At 60.9% G+C, this 21,884-nt stretch overlaps 3 protein-coding genes across 7 annotated transcripts in view; 1 reads left to right on the top strand and 2 right to left on the bottom strand.

Annotated features, from left to right (window-relative positions):
* The window catches only part of ABCA2 (ATP binding cassette subfamily A member 2), a 34,068-nt gene extending 26,365 nt beyond the window's left edge, over positions 1-7,703 (bottom strand). For 2 of the 5 annotated variants that reach the window (XM_048325545.1, XM_048325543.1), the window contains exons 1-3: positions 7,494-7,702; positions 480-573; positions 298-300 (exon numbers count right to left, since the gene is read on the bottom strand). In XM_048325545.1, coding sequence (XP_048181502.1) covers positions 298-300; positions 480-573; positions 7,494-7,559 — 163 coding nt within the window. In that variant the 5' untranslated portion in view covers positions 7,560-7,702. Of the gene's footprint in view, positions 1-297; positions 301-479; positions 574-7,493 lie in introns of all 5 variants that reach the window. The other 3 variants (XM_048325542.1, XM_048325544.1, XM_048325547.1) reach the window with 3 other exon arrangements.
* Positions 7,704-10,489: 2,786 nt separating this feature from the next.
* FUT7 (fucosyltransferase 7) lies at positions 10,490-14,341 on the top strand. The gene is made up of 2 exons (XM_048325969.1): positions 10,490-10,923; positions 12,311-14,341. The coding sequence occupies exon 2, from the start codon at positions 12,355-12,357 to the stop codon at positions 13,399-13,401; it is 1,047 nt and encodes a 348-aa protein (XP_048181926.1). The 5' UTR covers positions 10,490-10,923; positions 12,311-12,354; the 3' UTR covers positions 13,402-14,341.
* Positions 14,342-15,700: 1,359 nt separating this feature from the next.
* Positions 15,701-21,051, bottom strand: LOC125336860 (POU domain, class 5, transcription factor 3-like). Its single transcript, XM_048325968.1, has 5 exons — positions 20,554-21,051; positions 18,844-18,955; positions 18,340-18,470; positions 17,621-17,785; positions 15,701-16,876 (listed from the first exon to the last, which is right to left on the bottom strand). The coding sequence occupies exons 1-5, from the start codon at positions 21,049-21,051 to the stop codon at positions 16,625-16,627; spliced, it is 1,158 nt and encodes a 385-aa protein (XP_048181925.1). The 3' UTR covers positions 15,701-16,624.
* Positions 21,052-21,884: the final 833 nt, after the last annotated feature.

Here is a 21,884-nt window from a genome sequence, read left to right as displayed (position 1 = left end):
AGGCCAAAGTTCCAGCTGGAATTCTCCCAGAGTCCTCAGCTCTGGTCCCATCAATTTATCATCCTGCCAGGCCTCTGGCCCCCTCCAGGGCCAGGCACAGGGCTTCCTGTAAGTCACTTTCCCCCTCACTGGGGAGCCCTTCCCAGAGCCACTCCAACTGACCCTCGAGAACTCGAGGGGACTGTGACTGTTCCAGCACCATCCGGCTCACCCTTCCCCGTGCAAAATGTCCGTGCTGATGACAGTCACAGGCTGGTTAGTGCTGCCATCCCCAGGGGAGCCTCCCCAGACTGGGACAGACTGCTACTTCCACCCACCATGTCTGCCCCACCAGTCCTTGGCTGTAGCCCCTGCCCAGTGCAATGTCTCCCAAAAGGCCTCTCGAGGTCCCCCCTGTCCCCAGGCTGGAGCATCTCCCCAGAGCCTCAGGGTGCCCCCAAGTGTGGGAGCGCCCCAAGCACCGCCCTGGCGGGACTCACCTTCCTTCACAGGGATGGTTGGCTTCTTCTGCCGCAGCCCCAGGAGGATGAAGAAGAGCACCAGGGGGATGAAAATCTCAAAGGCCAGCACCCACTGGGGATGACACAGAGCAGAGGGAACACAATGCTTAGGGACAGAACCCAGCCACCAGGGAGAAGCATGGGCAGTACAGGGGTCCCCAGGCACTGGTGCAGTGCAGCACTGTGTCCACACTCTGCAGATGGCTGGTGGCTCTGTCACAGCTCAGCCAGCGGCAAACGGCTTCCTGGGCATCCCACAACCTCCTGCCTGCTCCACCCTGTCCAGAGCACTGCAGGACAGGGCAGGGTACACAGAAGGGATGGATCCCTCCTCCAGCAGTGCCAACAGGGTGCTGGGGATTGAGCCCAGCCGTGGTGGTCCACTACAGCTGGGCTTGCCCAGGGAGACCACCTCAAGTCCTGAAGGCTAGTGCCCTCACAGCCTGGAGCGGCATGATGCTCCCTTGTCACTTGTGCCACTGTTGGATGTCACCAGGTCCAACAGCTGAGTCTAATAGCAGAGGGTAGACCTTCAGTTCAGCCAGCCCCTGGCACTAGCTCCAGGTGCAACTGTGCCATCCTGGCATCCCTTCCATGCCCTCCCAAAAGGCTCTGGCTGCAAAGAATTTCCACTGGCAGCATGTGGTAGATAACAGCAAATCCCCAGGAATTCCTGGCCACAGTGGCTCAGAATTCCAAGCTAGGCTCCATGCCCAGAGGCCCTGGGGATAGGCATCAGCATCTCCAGCCATGGGCAGGAGCAAGCACCAGGCACACTGCCAGCACAGCTGCTGCCACTTTGCACCGGAGTGCCCGGACACATCACGGCCCCACTGCCCAGCAGCAGAGAACAACTGCAGGTTCAGAAACTGAAGCACAGGGTGAGGTGAGCCAACTTTGGCTCACTCCAGGGCCAGATGAGACCCAAGGCAGCTGTTGAGACCCCAAAACCTGCTGCCACCATGGGCAGGGCAGGGCCCAGCTCCACTGCTGGGAAGGTGCTTGCTACACCACCCACACCGGCCTCCCACCAGCGACCAGCGCCAATGGGCAAGCCCATGGGGTGGGAAGAATGGACTTTAACATGGCAAGACCTGCCTGGAAGGATGAAGCTGCCAACAGGTGACAGGGTCAAGCCCTCCTGTCTCCAACATCACCTCCATGCTGCCTCACTCAGGGGCTGCCAGCGCTCGGTCAAGAAAGTCAGAGCAGCCCCAAATGGCAGTGAGCAGTGGGACCCCTGCACGTGGGTCCCTGCCAGCAAATGGCCACAGTGCTACTGCTGTGGGATGAGCACGACTGCACCCATGATTGCTGCCCATGCTGCCCTCGCCACATCAGAGTTCCTGGTTTTGGAAGAGGCAGAGACCAGAGGAAGAAGGGCTGGAGGGGATGGAAAATGCCCCAGGAGCAGTACCAGAGACTCCTCATCTTTCTGATAACCAGTCCCAGGGAGAGTCCCTGGTGTCACTGTTCCTGCACAAGGCACGATAGCAGGGGACACCCTGACACACACTGCTGTGCCGGGCCCCCGCCCCGCCCCCTGCCTGTTTACCAGGCACACAACGGGGCCTCTGTGCCCGGGCACTGGGGGGACCATCCCCACACCCCCACGCTGGGCTGTACCAGGCTCATGTGGGGACGGTCCTTGGTGGCAAGGAACCTGCTTGTTGTTATTTATTTTTTTGACAGGGGTCATTGACTTTCGTTCACCTCCATTCCCAGAGATGTCCCTTGTCCCCAGCCCCTTTGCACTGCCACATACCCCAGTGTCACAGCAGGCTGATCCACACCTATTGGCACCCAGAGGGATATGGTGATGGGCAGACATAGTAGCAGATGGCTGTTTACCAGTCTGCACCTCTGGGACTGATCCTGGCCCCCTGGTCCCCAGAGCTGCCCCCATGGGAACTTTGCAGAGATGGGGAAGCCAGGGCTGCTCTACACCCACAGTGGGACACTGGCACGCAGTGGGGCCCAAGGGAGCCTCAGCCTTCCAGACAGGCACCTGGCAGGGACACCAGCACAGCCTGGGGATGGTGGGGTCCCTGCCCACAGGTGCAAGACACTGGGGAATATTTTGGGATTGTGTGAGGAAGCAAGGAGGAATGGCCAGGATGCAAGCAGCTGAGAAGGAAATGCTCCTCAGAAGGTAGGAGAGGAGAAGAGAGGGGCCCATCCCTGCCAGCAGCTGGCCATGATTGCACCAACTAGTCTGCCCTGCCCTCCCACCCATCCCCTGCCTCCCTCCTCTCCTGACGAGGGCACAGGTGCAGGACCAAGGGTGGGACACTGGTCCCAGGAGCCCTTGCACCAGGTGACAGTGGCTGTGGGGCCAGGGACAGCTCCTGGATGGTGGCATTCACTCCTTCTACACCCCCTGCCACATGTTCATTTCAGCCTGGTTGGATGAGGTCGTGATGAGGTCATAGGTGTTGTCCAGGTTTGCACAAGTGCTGGGTGTCCACCTGCCACCCTACAGACAGTGGGGTAACTTGTCCCACATTTGGCCCTGCCCTTGGCTGGAGGCAGGGGAGGCAGGGTCCTGCCCAGCTCCCCTGGCAGGGAGGCAGAGCTGGGATGGATGCCACAGCAGGGTGCTGGCCCCTGGCAGGGGGACATGTCTCTCCTGGAGCATTGGGACAGTGATTCAATGCCTGTGCCCATCCTCTGCCACACCATCAGATGGGAGCGAGAGGCCAAGCAGGAGGCAGCAGTGCCTGCTGCAATACACAGCTCCCACACAGCCAGGTCAAAAGGCCAGACAAGCACCACAGGACAGTAGTGCAAACAGAGCAGAGCAAACAGCGCAGCCCAGCACAACGGTGCCACCATGCCCACCTCCAGCCAGCACTGGGACAGCTGGGAGATGTGCTGGAGCCAGGGTCAGCATGGACATGGGCATCAGGTCATGGACAAATGCACAACTCCACTGGTGTCCCCAGGATGTGGCAGCACTCATGTCCCAGTAGTCATGGGGACAGCCAGGCCAGGCAGAGGCAGCTCTTCCTGTCCATCGCTGCCACCCAAAAGTCTGCTTGGTTCCCTCCTGCCTGTCCCCAAGCAATGCCTGATGCCCACAGCCACATCCTCCAGCCAGCATGGCATGGGAGAGGGGCAGCCAGGGGCTGGGCACCCCCATCCTAAGACTCTCAAGCTGGCAACTCCAGTGACACCCCTGCACCCCAAACCTGCCACGTCATGCCCCCTCTCCCATAGCCTGGCACTTGCAAGGCTCCGACACAGGTGAAGCAGCATCACACACAGCATCCAAAATCCCCACACATACCCCCCAGAGAACAGGGCAGGGTCTGCCTGTGCTCCTCATGGGAGGATGGAGCTGCTGCCTACTCCCTGCCAGCCTCTCTTCCCATCGCAGTGCTGCCCACAGTGCCAGCAGGAACCGGCAACAGATGCTGGCCTGCAGCATCCCTGAGGGATGGGGCTCTCAGCTCTTGCGGGATCCAACTTTTCCAATAACATTTTAAGGCTGCAGAAATACCTTTAAATTTTCATGGCTCCAGACTTTAATCACCATTAAACGCCCACTTTTGCCCACAGCCAGAAAGCACAGGCAGGTAAAGCCATGGTCACTGGCAAAGATGAGCATGAGAGCTCTGGGGCAAGATAGGCCCCAAAATGCATTAGGCTGTGCCAAGCCCCCCAGCTCCGATGGGGACCTGACCATGGACACTCACTGATGGCCACCACCCAGGTGTGAGCCTGAGAGGCTTCCTCAAGGCCACCTGCCCCATGGGGATGGACAAGCCCAGGTCCAGGGGCTGCCAACTCCCATCCTGCCAAGGCCTGGCTGCCCTCACCTCTGCCTCTGGTCACTGCCAGTTATGTCCATCACCTCCTGTCCCACTACCCCCTGTCTCCAGCATGGGCACATCCCCACCCCTGACAGCCCTGGCTAAGCAGCCTGTGGTCCTGCCGTGGGGAGGCTGGAGGAGGAAGAAATCCCTTCTGGGGTTTGTCAACAGCTCCTGAGCTGAGGACCCAGGAACATCCACCACGGTTCTCCCTATCCCTGCGGTGTCAGCCAGGCACCCATGTGGGCTGAGGGGGCATGTCATCACCAGTGCCCTGTCCCAGAGCCACACAGCACTGGGACACGGCCACCCTTCCACTGGCACCAGATGCCTGACCCGAGCACAGGGTCATGCCAGCAGCCAGAGGAGGAAGGTGCTCTGCAACAGGTGCCCCCGGCTGCCCTGCCAACAGGGACTCACAGGGACACTGCTGGGCCAGCACACCCCTGACACCCGTGCTTCTCCTCCCCACACCTGCTGCAAACAACAAGGGGGCAAAGAGCACTCAGAGCCAGGGCAGCACCCAACCGATTCCTGCTGCAGGATCCGGTACCAGCATCCTCCCAGCGCCACAGGCACAGGGTTCTAGGGGCACTGCACCCCAGCAGAGGCACTGTTACAGGCCCCCGGCACCCCAAACATCAGCCTTCCTTCTTCTGGCAGCATCAGTTTCCCTCCAGCTCTGTTGCCACCAGCCAGGGGGAAGGGACAGATCTGCCAGCTCCTGTCTGGAGAGAGTTTTCTGTCTTCAGGACAAAGAGCAGAAGGCACAGATCCTGCACAGGGCAGAATAGCTATGCTGCTGTCAGCTCTCCCTGTACCCCTTCCCTCATCCCAGGGCCCATGTACAGGGAGCCCCACCAATGTGCTGCAGCACCAAAACAGCACAGAACTGCTCACACCATTCCCCCAAAAGAGCCTTGACCTGCCCACCAACCCTTCCCCATGACCAAGAAAACTGGCAGCACACTACTATCATGGGGAGCTCCAGCTGTGGCTGCCTGCCCATCCCAAAGCAACGGGCACAAAGAGCCCCAGGGCAGGTGGGTGAACACCCTGAACTGTGCCTGTGGTGATTTTTGAGAGAGTACCTGCTAGGTTTACATCCAACATGGGTTTAAACCAGATACCAAAGTCATGGGAGAGCCCATCCTTTAACAGTTCTTGTCCCAGCAGATTCAAGGCACAACCAGCAATCCTCAAGGCTGCCATGGGCACCCCCAGGCCATCAGCATTCACGGGCAGAACACAGAACTGCTCCAGCTCTCAAGTCCCAGCCCAGAGCCCTCAGTCAAACCTGGGGTCTCTGCTTCCCACCCCATCTTGCAGCATTGGGTTTGCTGCTCCACCTATTGCCAGGAGGGGAGCACATGGTGGCAAGGACTGACCCCAGGGGAGCACCTGCAGCACCAGGCTGTGCTAAAAGGCAGCTGCTGGTGCCCACACTCTGAGGCTGGGAGAAGCCCAGAAACCCCCAACTCTGCCTGCCCCTGGGTGAACACCTAGCAGGAGAATGGGCTAGTGCATCCCCCCTTCCCTGCTCCAATCCCCCAGCCTCTGGATGCTGCAGTAAGATCACCCCAGAGGGAGCTGGCTTCTCTCAGTGAAACATCCATCTGTGGCCACTGCCAGGGCAGACCTGCACTGGGGAAACCACTGCTGGATGCCAGGCACAGCCACCACACAGGGCCTGGCTATGCCCTGGCCAGCCAGCACTGGCAGCTCAGCCCAGCACTGCTAAGAGAGGGCAGAGCTCCCCCAGGAGTGGGCAGGATGATGGCCCCTGCGCAGACCAGGGACACCAAGTGACTCTGGAATTCACACACAGCAGCAGCACAAGGAAGGAGGTGACACACACTGGGCATGCACATCCTCAGGGCACAGCTGTCCCAGGGACTGCACCAAATCCGTCCATGAGCAGCGGCACTGGGACCAGCTCTCGTCCTGGCACACGGCTGGTCCCCTGCACACCCCATGCACACACTGCATCGCTGGGTGGGCAAGGAGGGGCTGCTCCATAGCCTGCCACCCTGACTGCAGCAGTGGCACTCCAGCAACAGTCCATACACATGGAGGTGATGGGGCCTGGGCCATCCTCATCCTCCTCCTCCAGCCACAGCTTCCTGCGTTGCACCCCCACACTGCCCAGAAATGAGTCCCCAAAAGCTGTGTGCACCCCCACTCTGTAACCCAATGGCCACGGCAGCCAGGGCTGGGTCAGTGGGCGTGCGTCAGGGCCCAGCTGTGCCAGGCTGCTCATTCTTGTGGGCAGGGGTCCGGGGCAGCCCCTGTCGTGCCAAGCAGCTCTGCTCAGGGTAAAGAGCGGAGATGACTCAGCCAAAGAGCATCATCCCCCTCATCCATTTTGGGGGCACCGGGGCTGCCCGTGCAGGGAAACCTGCCTGCAGCGCCAGGCTCGGCCCTGCTCCTGTCACAGGGGCCTCTGCTGCTCCGGCCAGCGGGCCACGGGGTGTGGTGCTGGCGGCTGCCGGCGAGGAACAGCAGGATCGGGCCTGCAGGATATTTGGGAGGGGAAGAGAAAAGCGATGCCAGCTTGCGAGCAGCAGCTCGCTCCCCTCCCCCACCCGCTAAAAATAACCGGCTCCCTCGGGCCGCTCACCCACCCCCTGCCCACGGCCGCGGGGTCCCTCGGTCCGCGGCTCCCTCGCAGAACTGACAGGCGACCCCACACAGGGAGCCTCGACAAGGTGACAGCGGCCCCGAGGTCACAGCACGGTCGATGCCATCTTGCCCCTTCTGCCAACCCGGGAGGGACACACACCAGCTCTCTGGCCCCCAACCCCACGAAGCGCAGCTCTTCTCCAGCCCACGGAAGACAGGCGGCTCCGACCCACATATGGGCTGAAAACCTATTTATACCTGGCGGGTACCGAGGCTCGGGAACGATCCCACCCGGTGGGGGCGACATCCAGCCCCGGTGCCGGGCTCCTCCTGCGGCCCCCGGGCCCGGTCGACCCCCACGGACACGAGAGCGGAGCGGGAGAGCCCCAGCTGTTGCTGCCGCACGGCGGGTGCGCCGGGCCGGAGCATTCGTGCACGGGCGGCTCGAGGCGGGCGGACCGCCGGGCCAAGGGACCGGGGGGACCCCCCGGTACCACTTCCACGCGAGGCTCGGCCTCGCCCCTTGGGGCTGCAGGGCCCCTCCGCCCCCGCTCACCGGACTGCGCCGCTTCAGTGTCACGTTCTTCCAGAGCAGAAGATGGAGCTGATGCAGGAACCCCATGGTCGGGTCGGGCCGGGCCGGCCCCGCCGAAGGGCCGCGCCGCGCTCAGCTCCGCGGTCACCCGCCGCCCACCGCCATCCCCTCCCCACCGCCGACTGCTGCTTGCCGTGGGCTGCGAGGAAGCGGAGCGGCCTCGGCCCGGGCCTGGCTCCGCCGCACCCGCCCCGACCCTGCGCAGCACCAGCACCGCCCCCGGCCCGCGGCGGCCGCCCCTTAAAGGCACCGGCGGGCCCGCCCGCTCCGCCCGCACGGCGGCCCCGGCGCAGCGCGGCCCGCGCCCGGCTCATCCCGGCAGCAGAGGCCCCGGCGCGGCCTGTCCGGAGCGGGCGTGCTGCCCCAGGGACTGCGGAACCCTCGCTCCCCTCGAGCTGCCTCCCTAGCCGCCCTCCCGCCCCCAGCCGTACACGGTCACCTCCGCACCTCTGCCCCTCGTACCCCCGCAGGATAGGACGGACTAGCCCGTGGCTGCGGGGTCTGTGTGCCAGGGCGCCACGGCTGTCCCTGCTCTTGGATGCTGCCCACCCTGCTCCGGCCTGACCTTTCCCACGGGCATGTGCTGGGGCGACCACGGGTGTTTTTGGAGGGACCAACCTGCTGCCACATCTGTTCCCTGTCAGCTCAGAACCCAGGGCTGGGAAGGATGCCCTCAGCAGCAGTAGGGACTGAACCAGGCCAGCTCCCAGCTCTCCTCCTTCATCCCATCCACCCTTCCTTCTATCCATCATTTTTCTATCCTTCTATCCATCATTTTTCTATCCTTCCATCCATCATTTTTCTATCCTTCCATCCATCATTTTTTCCTTCCATCCATCCATCCATCCATCCATCCATCCATCCATCCATCCATCTATCTTTCCTTCCATCCTGTCTTCCTTCTTTTCCTCCTTCCTGCTGTCTTTTCTTCCTTCCATCTGTCCTCGCTTCCATGCATTCCCCCATCCTTCTTTCCCTCCCCTTTCCTGTCCTTCTGCTTCTCTCCATTTCTCACTTGTCCCTCTCTCTTCCTCCTTTGCCCCTTCCCTCTCCTTTCCTCCAACTCTCTGTAACCATCTCATTCTCCATGCTGCTTCCTGGGCCAAGTGTAGCCAGGAGCAGTGAATCCCTCTCTGGCTGCCCCAGCCCCAGTGGTGCTGCCAAGGTGCCTGTGCTCAGGGCAGGCCCTTTGGCAGCTGCCCGGGGCTGACAAAAGCTCCCTTTGTCCAACACAAAGCAGCATTATTCCCCAAACTTCTGGGCAAAACACTGTGCTGAGGTCCAGGAGGACAAAGGATGCCTGGTGATGTGGTGGTGGAGAGGCACTGTGTGCCCAGCTCCATGCTCTGGGGAGGGTGACTGGTTTGGGAGGTTTGCCGGGTGCGTGAGCAGGGCTACAGGCAGCAGAGCTGCTCAGAATTGGGCGGAGCTGGGCTTTTACTAGGTCCCTGGGGAATGAGGGATGCAGTCATCCTTGGCTCCCAGCAAAGAACTGTGCATGGTTTGCCCCCAGCCCACACAAGGAGCACCTCAAAACCCCTGTCCTGCAGCACAGTGGGTCTCCAGCTTGGAGGGGCACAGTGGGGGGACCTGTGGGTGGGTCAAAGCCCTGACCTGGATCTCCTGCTCCTCCCCTCCTCCTGCCCGTGGGTGGGTCCTGGAGAGCTTCACAGCTGCTCTTCTGTTTGGCATGGCCATAGAATCCCCAAAAAGCCAGCAAGAGACAGACCTAGCAGTGTACCACAGGGCAGCACAGTCCCGGGGACATGGTGGCACATCTCCTCCAAGGACCCAGGGCTCATCCCCTCCACGGGCTAGAAGCTCCAAAGACCCTGTGGCCCATCTCCTTCATGGACCAGGGGTCCTGAAGATGTGGGGACATGGAGCCCTGAGCACCTCTCAGGGGACTTCTTTGTGGGGTGGCCAAGCTCTTCTCTCTGTGTGAAGTCATCTACAGATGGCAGTACCCACACACATGCATCTCCCTGCTCTGTGCTGGTGCTGTCCTGATGGTACCATGGCCTGACCCCTGGCCTTGATCTCTGCCCAGCCCACACAGGCAGCATTGGCCCTGGCTCCCTGCCTGGCTCAGAGCCATGTCCCTTGGGCCACAGGGTCAGGGTGCTTGGATCTACTGGCTGCAAGTCCTCCCAGGGCATTGTCCCTGCACCCAGGGTGTCCTGGGGTAGCACCTGCACATGACAGCTATTAAGTGCCAGGGAAAAGCTCCCGGCTGCTCTACCAGCCATCATGAATGCCCTATGGAAATGCTGTCCCCAGTGCTGTCCTCCATGGGCGGGAGTGGCCCCAGCCCTTGTGGCCCTGGGCCCTCAAGCTATGGGACAGCAGCAGGATGATGCTGAATGCTCCAGCCAGGCAGGGACTACTGCCCACAACCAGCAGGGCTAGGGCAGGCAAGGCTGGGAATGGTGCCCATGGACTATGATATATGGGCTCTCAGTTATGCAGGGGAAGAAATGCAGAAAAGGAGTGAGAAAAGACGGCAGGAAACGTCCTGGGGTGTCACTGAAACCGCAGAGCCCTGCTACACCCTGGCACGGTGGCATGGCATTGTGCCCAACAGGGATCCCAAGAGGCTGGCAGCCAGCAGGAATGAGGGTGCAGATCCCAGGGGCACTGGAGCAGCCTGAGAACCCCCAGGGAGCAGTCTGAAGCCCTGTTCCCTGCTCTGTGTGTGCCAAGGCATAGGACATACCCTTGCCAGCTTCTGGGGCAGTGCTGCATACCTCGATGCTCCCCTCCTTACCTCCGCCTCGGTTTACCCATCTCATTTTGGCTTTCATGGAGACTTAGGTCCTGAACAGCAGTGCCAGCAAAGGACACAACTGAGCCGGACTGGGAGCAGGGCAGAAGTGGGGCAGGGGCAGAGGAGGCAGCTCTCTGTGCACACACTGCTGAGGCTCACACGTGCCCGCTTCCCCTTTTGGCAGGAAGCATCCTGGACAGGACAGTGCCCGGGGCTCTGTGGCACTTCAGAGCTGTTAGTTGATGGTTTCAGGATGAGTCAGTGGGAGTTGGTATCCTGTTTGCAACCAAGCTGTGGGTGGCAGATGGGTGGCACCTAGTCAAGGCTGAGGGCACCTTCTCAGCCACGGGGCACCCACCTTGTTTTGGGCCATGGGGCCATGGGGCCCATTCGGCCAGAGGGTATCCACCCAACTGTGGGGCACCCACCCAGTCACAGGGTACCCACCCCCCAGTGCACTGCAGGGGAAGTGCTGGGAGTGGGGTGTGCCAGCTGCCACGTGGGGCAGGAAGGATCTGCCCGTGGGGCTGGGACAAGGCAAGAAAGAGGAAGCCCTCGAGTGCCCCAGCCCAGCACGGCAGCGCCCGGGCAGACGCACCTCGCACCTTGCACACCTCCACCACAGTAAGTCTGAGTTCAACATTACTGACCGCTGAGGGGAGAGGGGCTGAGAAATGGGGTGGCCCCTACCACTGATAGAGCAGGGGTTTCCCTTTCAGAGCATCCCCAAAAGAGGGGCAGCATCCCCAAAACGGGGGCAACATCCCCAAAACAGGAGCAATATTCCCGCTGCTGGAGACAGGGACCTGCAGCACTGATGTGCAGTTCAAGGAACCAGCAAAGCTTTCCCAGCCCTTTCTGCTTCCCATGCCAGATTTGTCTGGAGCCTAAACTTAGCTCATATATTTTAGCAGGACAGACGGAGTGGGCCAAGGTGGGGAAGGGATTTTTTGCAGCCAAGTGGCAGTGCTGGGGTGGGTGGGAAAGTAGGGCACTGCTTTCCAGGAGGTTTCCATCCTGGAAGCAGGGACTCAGCCCCAGCTGGCAGCGGGGCTCAGGCAGCCCGCATTTCCAGAGGTTTCCAGAAAAGGGGAAACCACCTTTGCTGCTGAACGCTCTGAGCCCTGCAGTGGGACCAGCGCTCCAGAGAGGGCTTAAGCTGGCGGCTGGTCCTCAGTGCAGCCAACCATCCCCCTCACCACCTCCGCCACTGCTCTGCTCCCAGCAGTGCTGCTGGTTAAACAGCTCTGACAGCACTGGCCATCTCTGACATCCTGAATATAAAACGTGAGTGTTTGGGGCACTGAGGCTATGAGCTCCCAGCCTGCTGGGGCTCCTGATGCCCTTAGGGGCTGGGGAGAGCACCCTGACCTGGGGAGGGCACCTCGAGCCTGGGAATTGCGTTGCCATTGTCACAGGAGAATACTGGGGTGAGGGAGCACTTCTTGGGCAGGACACTCCCAAACCCAGCCCTCGTCAGAGTTTTGGACTTCAGAGTCCCCCCATTTTGCAGCTAAGGCCTCACCATGGGGCTATTCAGGTGGGACTGGGATGTTCCCTCTTGTCCTTTGGTGCACAGCAGTGGCAAGGCTGGCTGCATATTAGATTTGACCTATTCTGGGCAAAGCAAGAAGTGAAGACTGAGACTGTGGCTGCTTGTCAGGTGGGGAAACTGAGGCACAGAGCAAGAAAAGACTGCCTGTAGTAGGGCCAGCCAGGTGGGGCAGAAGGGCACAGGGAATACTTGCCATCAGCTCTGCACCTCCCAGCAGCATCTCTGCTCCCCCTAAGGTCACCAGGGACTGCAGGAGCATGAACAAAGGCCACCCTGGGGTGACACCAGATGCATGGGGAATTCTGTGACACAGGGAAGCAGAGGGTCCTGGGGTGATGCTGAGGCCCAGCATGGAGAAGCCCTTTCTCTGGCCCCTCTGGCACCAGTGCCTCCCCATCTCCCGTCACCCCTGGCAAGCTGAACTGATGGCCCTCGGTGGCCTCTCCTCTCTCACAGGTGTCAGCTCTGTCACCCCATGAGGTGACAGCCAACCCACCACCATGGTGACCTGGGCATTGCTGCTGCGATGGTCTCCATGGGGCCGGCCTGGTGTGAAGGCTTTGGTCACTGCCGGACTGTTTGTAACCACCCTCTGGAACCTGCGGCTCTTCCTCAACCCCTCCAAGGGGTCTGGAGAAGACTCTAAACACGGGGAGCCACTGGTGATCCTGGTGTGGGAATGGCCCTCAAAGCAGGTCCCCAATGTCAGCAGGGACGTGTGCCGTGAGCTGTATGGCATCACAGGCTGCCAGCTCACCACAGAGCGGCAGCTCCTGCACCAGGCCGATGTGGTGGTGTTCTTCCACTCCAGGCTCCAGCCTGGCCGGGACAGACTGCCCAAGGAGAGGCTGCCGGGGCAGAACTGGGTGTGGGTCTCCCTGGAGTCCCCCTCCCACACTAGAGCTCTAGCAGAATGGAACCAGACCTTCAACTGGGTGATGACCTACAGACAGGATTCAGACATCTTCATCCCCTATGGCAAGCTTGTGCCCAACCGGTCAGCCACCGTGAACATCCCCGCAAAGACCAACTTGGTGTCCTGGGTTATCAGCAACTACCACAGGACTCAGAAAAGAGCTGAGGTCTACAGAAACCTCTCCAAGTACCTCCATGTGAATATATATGGCAAAGCAAACAACAAGCCCCTCTGCAAGGACTGCCTCTTGCCAACAATATCCAAGTCCAGGTTCTACCTGGCCTTCGAGAACTCCATCCACCGGGACTACATCACAGAGAAACTCTGGAGGAACTCACTGCTGGCTGGCACCGTGCCTGTGGTGCTGGGGCCACCCAGGGCCAACTATGAGCAATTTGTTCCTGCAGACTCCTTCATCCATGTCAATGACTTTGGCTCCCTGGAGGAGCTGGCCACCTTCCTGAAGACCATGAACTCCAGCCGCTACCAGCAGTTCTTTGCCTGGCAGAGGAGGTTCAGCGTGAAGCTCTTCACTGAGTGGAGGGAGCGGATCTGCACCATCTGCATGGCCTACCCCCACCTGCCCCGTGGCCGCCTCTATCCCGACCTGCAGAGCTGGTTCAACTCCTAGTGCATGCCAGGACCCTTGGGATGAATCCAGGCAGGGGTGGGAGGTGTGTACAGCACCCACCTGCACATAGGACGTGGAGCAAGGACAGGAGTCCCCACTCTCCTCCCAACCCCGCTGTTGCCACACTGGGACTTCAAGCAACTCCCTATGACTTCCTTTCTTGTGAAACAGGACTTATCACCCCGACCCAACACTGAACACCTTGCCAGGGTGCTGGCAGGACCAGAGGGTGCTTTGGAAAAAAGCAGCACAGTGCTGCTGAGACTGTGCATGTGGTATGGGCAGGGCAGGGGGGTGGTGGGTGGCTCAGCCTTTCCCTGTGATCCTCAATGTCCCCCCAGCACCTTCTGCTGAGTGCCTAACTCCTGCCACCATTGGTAACATTTGTGGCTGGGCTGGAGGAGCGATGGTCAGCCTGGGGCAGGGGTCCGTTACCCCGTGGCCAGGGAGGAAGGACAGCGTCTGCTCCCCCCCTTCCCAACAGCACCCATTTCCTGCCCCCACCCGAGCCGTGGGTGTCACCGTGCCAGTGAGGAGGCACAGGACAGCGGATGCTCTCAGAGCAATCTCAGTGCCGCCAGGCAGGCAGAGGGACACTGTGGTTTGTCACTCCCTCCCTGATGTGACAGGAAGCTAGTGAGCTGGCAGCCTCTGGAGGCTTGCACAAGCCTGAAGCAAAGCCAGTCCTGTGGGCAACTTGCACACGCACACATTACACTGTGGAAACCCTGCACCATGGGCACCCTGCACATTGCACACCCTGCACCACAGGCATGTCAAGAGGAAGCACCCATCTGGAATCAGTGGTGATATAGGGGTTGAGTGACAGGACATGTCACAGGACATGGAGTCAGACATGACTGCTCCATCTGTGCCTTGCTCTTTGCCCCTCTAGTCAGTGCCATCAACTCCCTTGATATAAACAACTCTTTTTGTCACAGGTTTCCTTTCCAGTTTTCTTCCCTGAAGTCACCAAACCCCACTTTTGCCACCCTGTGAGCTGCCGGGTGCCCAGCAGGACTGAGAGTTGGCAGAGGGGACATCCCTCCCCTGGCCCAGCCCTGGTGAGGTGGCAGCTGGACGGGCACACTGTGCTCTTCTGACTTCTGTGGCTTCTGATTTCCGCTTTGTTGTTTTCTGGGTCAACCAGAAGTGGAACAGGAGGGGCTGTGGGTGCCCACAGACAGATGCTGGGTACTCATGGGCAGGGGATGCCAGGGTAGCAGGATGTGGGGGTCCTATGGTGGATTGCAGCTCTCGCATGGCTGCAAGCAGAAAACCAGATAGTGGAAATGTGGAGAAGCAAACCTTCAGGAGATGGCATCTGTCCCACATTTCTGCTCCTGACCCTGCCAGCCTCCTGCACCCCTAAAGCACCAGGCAGCACTGGGCAGCAGCAACAGGGGGCAGTTTTTGGTGGATGCCACCCAGGGGACCCCGCCCCTCAGGGCTGGCATCTAGCCCAGCCCAGCCCTTTGCAGGGTCCCAAGGTGCCCTGTGAGCAGCTGCCTGCAGTGCCCCTATTCCAGGCAGCCCTAGAGAGCAAAGCCCCAGCTACCAGCCATCAAGCTGAAAACAGGGCTTTGCAGAAATTTCCTTACAGGCTTGGTTGGGGATTTCATTCTGCTCAGGGGAAGGGCCCTTGAGAGAATGGGACTGGGGGCAAACCAACTGAGAGGCTGTGGTGGGGAAAAGTGAAGGGTCATCCCCTAGACACCCCTGACCCCACCAGCTCAGCTCTCAGTGCCCAGTGGACCTGCATGACTGGGTTGTTATCACCCCACCAGAGACTGCGTCATCTGGACCACACATATGGGAACATACATCCCTCCCATATCGACATCATACTACAATGAGGACAGCCCCAGCTTTCCAGACCTCTTCACTGCCCACCCTGCTACATTCTCTCCTTAGTCCTTTTCTCTGAGCCTGGCAGCTGCTGGAGCAACCTACGAGTAAGTTCACACTGCTTCCAACCTTCCCAGAGGCAGCTACAGCAAACCAGCAGCTCAAACTGGGTGGAAGATGACCCCCTCCCTTCACTTTTGACCCACTCTGATTTGGGGGGCAACAGCCCTGACAAGTTGGTACCACTCCAGGGCCAAGATGCCACCAGTCGTGGAGGGAGGCCAAGCTGCAGGCAGCCAAGAGCTGGGCATTGCTGGAATGATGGGGACATGTCCACCTTCTTAGGGTGCCTTGTTCCAGCCCTGCTGTGCCCCTGCATGCAGCCAAACCTCAACTGCTGGGATGCAGGAGCAGGGATGCAAAGGGAGGCAAGGAAAGGGTTAACTCATTCTTGCCTCTAAGAACTCTGAGATTTATTTCACTGCCAGAGGGAACGTGATTAAGAACAAAAAATTAAAAAATCATCATTAACTACAGCAGGCTGGAAGGCATGGGGGGCTAGCAGCATGGACAGGGTGGTGTAGGCCCCCTGGGCTGGGCCCTCCAGGGAAAGGTCTCTGGGCAGCCGGGCTGGGGTAGGGGGACAGTGACTGGAGAGCAGGGAGGGCCTGGGGGACTGGGGGTAATGCTGGGCACAAAGCGCTGGGGAGGAACCCCCCAACCCAAACAAGCCTCATCAGGTGAAGACCTCTTGTGCCACGGGGTGAGGGGTGGTGGGGGGCTCACCTTCTCCCCTGCCCCAGCCCTCTGCTCACCCTGGCTGCCCAGGAGGGTGGGCAGAGCCACCAGGGCCATTGGCCCTGGGCACGGCACCCCAGCCCTGCTCTACGTGACAGGGCGGAAGGAGACACCTGGGAAACTAGATCACTACAAAAATTTTTGCTTTTTAAAAACTACAACCAAAAACCTTTAAAAGAAATAATAAAACCACCCCCTCCCCCCACCCTTCCCAAAATCTAAAAAATACTTTTTTCTGGGTCTTGCAGGAGAGCGGCTGGGCTGGGGCCAGACACAGGCTCAAGAGCCCTGGGCACATGTGGATTCAGAGGGTGCAGTGGGGCAGGAGCTGCCCCCAGGTGAGGTCAGAGGGGGGGGCCAGCGCTGCTGGGACCAGTAAGCTCACATGACTGGGAAGGACTGGGAGCATCTGCAGAGAGCAGGCACCATCCCTGCGCCAGGCTCTCAGCCCCTCACACCCCAAAAGCCCCACACATCAGCCCAGCAAGCAGAAGCAGGGCTGTGCCTGTGTCAGCCCAGGGCAAGGGGGGCTTCCCCAGAGCACCAGCCCACCTGCAGTAATCCCACAGCCCCTGGTTCAGTGGCCACTGTTACTCATGGAGAGCCCAGGCTGCAGCGCTTGTGGGAACATCTCGGCTTTGTGGAAGGTCGGCATGTAGACAGGAGGGGAGGGTGCCAGGCTGTAGCCCTGGGACGTCACTGGGATGGGCAAGGCGGAGGGCACCAGGGGCTGGTTCATGTCATACATCATCCCCTCTGCCTCATTGCCATAGGGCAGCAGCAGCCGTTTGCCTTTCTGACGCCGGTTGCAGAACCAGACCCGGACCACCTGTGGGAAGGGAGACAGAGAAGGGTGAGGGCATGACCCAGGCACACCATTTGGGTGACAAAGAGACCCTTCTGCTGGTGGCATCTCCACAGCACCCCAACCTGCTGGTCCAGCCCCCTCCCTGCCACAATTCCTTGCTAGGCTGGGCTCCAACAAACTTTAGCCATGACCACTTTCTCACTGCTTCCAGAGTTGAGAGATGACAGAAATGGCAAATGTTAAATAGGAAAGAAGATAACAAATCAAAAGAAAGGTTCCCCTCCAAAGGCTGGTGCCATAGCCAGATGAAGCTAATACACAAACTTGTGTATTGTTAGTAGGTTGTGTTTTGTCTCTCTTCTGGTGCGTTTCCACTTCAGAAGAAAAACATTGTAACTTTTCTATGTGGGTTCTTGGGGGCAAAAATCAGTTTCCTCAGGGATGAATTAGTATCAGAGGATTACTTTTATATATTTATGTGCATATACACAAACACAGATGCCTGTTGTTGGGTCTGGGAACTATTTTTTTCTCTCTTAAATTTAAATATTTAATCTGTGAACAAAAGTCTTCTTTGGAACCAGGTGGGTATTTCTTTTTCATATTGATGAGCCATATATATCCTAACTGTCTGGCAGATCTAAAGGGCAGTTATTTACACCTTTCCATGTGTATTTCATTTTTGCTCTGAGCCAAAGTATGAAAGTGGCAGGGGCATAGGAGCTGGTACCATTTGGGCACCCATCCTCCCCCCCTGCAACCTACATCTTTATCCAGGTTGAGGTCCTCGGCGATCTGGGAGATCTCCTGGGGACTGGGTTTCACGCACTTGCGGAAAAAGCTCTCCAGCGTCCCTTTCACGTTGGTCTCGATGCTGGTCCTGCGTTTTCTCTTCCGGGCTTGGGCCAGTACTTGCTCTGCATTGCACATCTGGGAATGAGAGAGGGAATATGTTGGGTTACCAGGTGGAAGAGTCTCCACCAGGCTTGGGACACACGTGTAGCTGGCTGCAGAGCTCAGAGGACAGACTGTGTCCCTGTGACTCTCCACTGAGCATCACTCCACTGTGACTGGGGTCATTCCCAGTGCCCCAGCACTACCAGCAGTGAGGCTGGACATATATTTCTGCGTCCCCTCGCCTCCCCTCCCCTCCCCCCCCCCCCCCCCCCCCCGATTCCCCAGGGAGCAGCAAGTTGCACATTCAGTCTATGAGATTCCAGCAGGACCCGGCTGCTCCTAAACAGGAACTGCCACAATGACAAGGTGTCTGCAGGGGGATTGGACTCCCTCCCCCAGCCTGGCAGAAGGTGATACCCAGTGGTTCGCCCTCAAGCCAGACTCAAGCCATGCAGCGAGATGCTGCTGTGGCACAAGATGCCTTCTGTTCCCCTCTTCTCTCCCCGAAAACACGTGGGAAAGGGAGGAGAATCTGTGGCTTGAGGGCTTGCAGGTACCCCAGCTCCCAGCCCCCCTCAGCCTTGCACCTCTTGCATGTTGTCCGTGTTCTCCGCCTCGTTGAGCCAGCGCTGCAGCAGCGGTTTGAGCTTGCACATGTTCTTGAAGCTGAGCTGGAGCGCTTCGAAGCGGCAGATGGTCGTCTGGCTGAACATCTTCCCTGCGCGGGCAAGGCGGGCAGGGCATTCATTACACACTGCGCAGCTTCCCTTGCCAGCAGCTCCCCAGGATCGGCCGGCCCCAAGCTTTCCCTGTTCCTGGGAGACCAGGAAAGGGATTCTCCCCACTCCTTCAGTAGGGATTTAAAGCCCTGAAACGCGTCTCAATAAGCAACTGTAGCTTTTTTAAACCAGCTCCCCGTGAGCTCGAACCTTCGAGTGCCCCTCCGGGAGCCCCGGGGCTGGTGCTTGATGGCTCCTTTGCGGATCGTTAAGGAGCAGAAATCGTTAGCCCAGGTGATTCCAAATCCCTCCCGGGCCTCTCCCTTCCCACCAGCTGTGGGGTAACGCAAGGGCCCTCCCCCGACCCCTCACCGTAGAGCGTGCCCAGCGCCAGCCCCACGTCAGCCTGGGTGAAGCCCAGCATGATGCGCTTGTGCTTGAGGTCCTTGGCGAACTGCTCCAGCTCTCCCGAGGTTGGCGCATCCTGGCAGGGGCAGAAAGACACTGAGAGGGGACAACTCGCGCCCAAGGTCCAGGGTCGATCGGGGTCCCCGAAAGACAGCGGCAGAAGAGGGCTCGGCTGAGCCCTCGGCAGCACTGACACCGACCAGGCCCACGCAGCACCCCCGCGACCACGCACACTGCTCAGCTCAACCCAGTCCGGCGCGGCAGCGTCCAAGGGCAGCACAAGGGCACCAAGAGCTCCCGCTCTGCCTCAACACGCCCTGGAAATGTTCCCTTTGTCCTCTGGCTCGCACCCTCCTGGCCTGGCCAGAGGGACCAGCGATGAGGTCATTGGCTGAACCCCAGATTCGCCCCATTCTCACTCATCCCACGACATGTCCGCACGGGGACGGTTCAGTTCTCCTGCGGCGTGGGCCGCTTCCCCTGGCTCTCGGGCTGAGGCAGCCCCTCACCACCTCTCCCGCCTGCGTCCAGAGCAGGGAAAAGGCTCCGGTAAAGAGAGGGACAAAAGTGCCCGTGAGCCGCGTGGGATTTAAGCACCTCATTGCCACCAGCAAGCTCTTCCCTTCTGGCAAGCGACTACCCAGGCACTTCCCACCTTCCTGCCGTGCACCCTTCAGCCTCTGCGGGGGTATTTTGAAGCCTTTTACCCAATTTCCACGTTTTCAGCGGAGTTTCGGGTTTTCCAGGCGTTCTTCCTGTCACCGAGCCACGGCTTTTAATTCCTGGCGTAAATCGGCACCGATAAACTGGGAGCATCCCTCCCACGGGGGTGGGATGTCGTCTCACATCGCCGTCCTGCATCACCTTCCCGCAGCTGGGAAACGCCATTCGTGACCGCTCCCCCCCCAGCGCGGCCGGTTGAGGCCCGAGGACACACACGCACCCATCGTGGTGTGGGACCTCCCGCAGCTCCGACCCGGCGGCGGCAGCGCAAATCCTCCCAACCCCTTCAAGGACCAGCATCGGCAGCCGCTGGTGTCCCCGGGGCGGACTCGTGTTATGTCAATATTAAAAAATATTAAAAACTAACGCAAACCACAAATCCAGTCGTGCCGGGGACCAGCACTGCTGCCCCCGTCTTCCTCCCGCCCTCATCTGCGGGCTGTCTCTGCCCCAGCAAACTTCAGTGCCCGTGGACCTCCGGGAGGGGCGGCCGGGGACGCAGCCGACCGAAGGGGACTGAGGGGGCTGGCCAGGACCCCTCGGTGACGGCACTGCGTTGCCCCGAGTACCCAGCCGGAGCCGGCCTTCGGCATCGCTACCCGGGACTGTCCCGCCGCATCACGTACGGGAAGCTGCTCTCCCGAGTTCCCAAAACCCCCTTTCTTACCCCAAAGCAGTCTCCCCAAGGCTCTCCACCCTGCGGAGACTCTGACACATGGGGGACGAGCCCCAGCGCCGGGTCAGGGCTTCTGCCGGGGGCACCTGACGGCGGGGCCGGACAGGTGGCACCGGCGGGGTCTCGGCGATCCGCGAGAGCAGCCGGGCAGCTCCTGCCGACGGGGCGGCGAACCGGGGCTCCGGACGGGGAGGAAAGCCCCAGGGACATACCGTGTGCGGACGGCGGGAGCGGGGCAGGACAGCCCGCCCCATCCCCGTCCCGTCGGGTCTCACCTCCTCACCGCTGTCGCTGGAGTGTCCGCCCTCGCTGGCAGCGCCGCTGGAGCTGCCGCTGCTGCCCAGCCCCGAGGGGCCGCCGGAGCCCGGCTGCAGCGCGGCGGGGCAGAGCTGGGGGCCAGGGAAGGCAGGGGCGGCCGGGCCAGGGAACGGTGGCCCGGGCAGGGCGGCTGGGCCGGGGGCCGGAGGGCCGGCCCAGGGCGGGGGCGGCCAGGCCGGGCCGCAGCAAGCGGCGGTGCGGGGCTCGGTCTCGGGCTGGCTGCAGGGCCGGCCCGGGCGCGCCTCCGCCTTGGCGGGCGGCGCGGGACCGGGCGGGGGCAGCCAGGCGCGGGCCGGCGGCGGGTCGCGGGCGGGCTCAGGCTCGGGGGTGGCGGCGAAGGGGAAGAAGAGCGGCTGGGCGGGCGCCCCGTCGAAGCTGCCGCGGGGGAAGGGAGGTCCGGCGTCGGTTAGGAGGCCGAAGGGGGCGGCCGGCAGCCCCCCGTCCGGGCTGAACATGCTGCCCGCCGCCCGCTGCCCTAGGGCTCCATGCGGGGGCTGCCGGCCGCTGCCTCCCTGCTGCGGCGCCGCCGGGGCCTCTGAGAGCGGCGGGGCCGGGCCGGGCCGGATGGAGATGGGCTCCGGCCCCATTGGACCCCGCATCGGTGGGTCGGGCGTGAACTTGATCCCCCGGGGGGGCGGGGGGCTCGGAGAGAAGGTGCGATGGGAGGGGGCTGCGCCGGCCCGCACCCAGCGCCGGCGGGGAGGTGGACTGGGCGGCCCTGATGGGACAGGGAGGGGCAGGACACCTATCCTGCCGCGGGGCATCGCACCCCTCCGGTCCCGGACTTGGGAAGACCCACGTCCCTCTCACCCCTCCTGCCCCACGCTGCTCGGGGGGCACCGCGTCAGTGTTAGGGCAGCAGCAGCTCCGGGGTCTTGCCACCTGGGAACCCCCAAGCGCTGCGGAGCCTGGGCAAGAAACGGGATCTCTTCGGGGAGCTATTGGCGGCATGAACCGGGGCCAGGGCCTGGTGTGAGGGCAGCCCATCCAGCTGCAGCAGCCACTTGTCCCCAGTACAAAGGACAAGCCCCGCGATGCCGGTGCCATAGTGCAGCAGCAGGGATGGTCCAGGGCTGGGCCATCACCTCTTGCCCCTCTTGATGCCTGGTCTCGCTGACTGAGCCTTAGCTCCTTGGGGGGCATGGACAGAGCTGAGGCTCCTGGGGCCCCTTACGCTCTCACCATCCCTCTCCTGTTCCTCACTCTGCAGAGAAGGGTTGTGGCTTGGAGGAGCGTGTCTGTCCCTGAGGCCCCAGAGCTTGGGGTGTGCTGCCGGGGAGGGAATTGC

Source organism: Corvus hawaiiensis, chromosome 21, assembly GCF_020740725.1.
Source record: "Corvus hawaiiensis isolate bCorHaw1 chromosome 21, bCorHaw1.pri.cur, whole genome shotgun sequence".
Classification (NCBI taxonomy): domain Eukaryota; kingdom Metazoa; phylum Chordata; class Aves; order Passeriformes; family Corvidae; genus Corvus; species Corvus hawaiiensis.
The sequence above is the reverse complement of the archived record's forward strand: the minus strand, read 5'-3'. Positions and strand labels throughout refer to the sequence as shown.

Excerpts from the sequence above, each read along its gene's own strand:
- FUT7 (XM_048325969.1), top strand. The coding sequence starts at position 12,355 with ATGGTGACCTGGGCATTGCTGCTGCGATGGTCTCCATGGGGCCGGCCT.
- LOC125336860 (XM_048325968.1), bottom strand. The coding sequence starts at position 21,051 with ATGTTCAGCCCGGACGGGGGGCTGCCGGCCGCCCCCTTCGGCCTCCTA. Across the intron at positions 18,471-18,843 it reads GGCGCTGGGCACGCTCTACG|GGAAGATGTTCAGCCAGACG; the intron begins GTGAGGGGTCGG and ends TTGCCCGCGCAG. Across the intron at positions 17,786-18,339 it reads ACACGGACAACATGCAAGAG|ATGTGCAATGCAGAGCAAGT; the intron begins GTGCAAGGCTGA and ends TCTCATTCCCAG.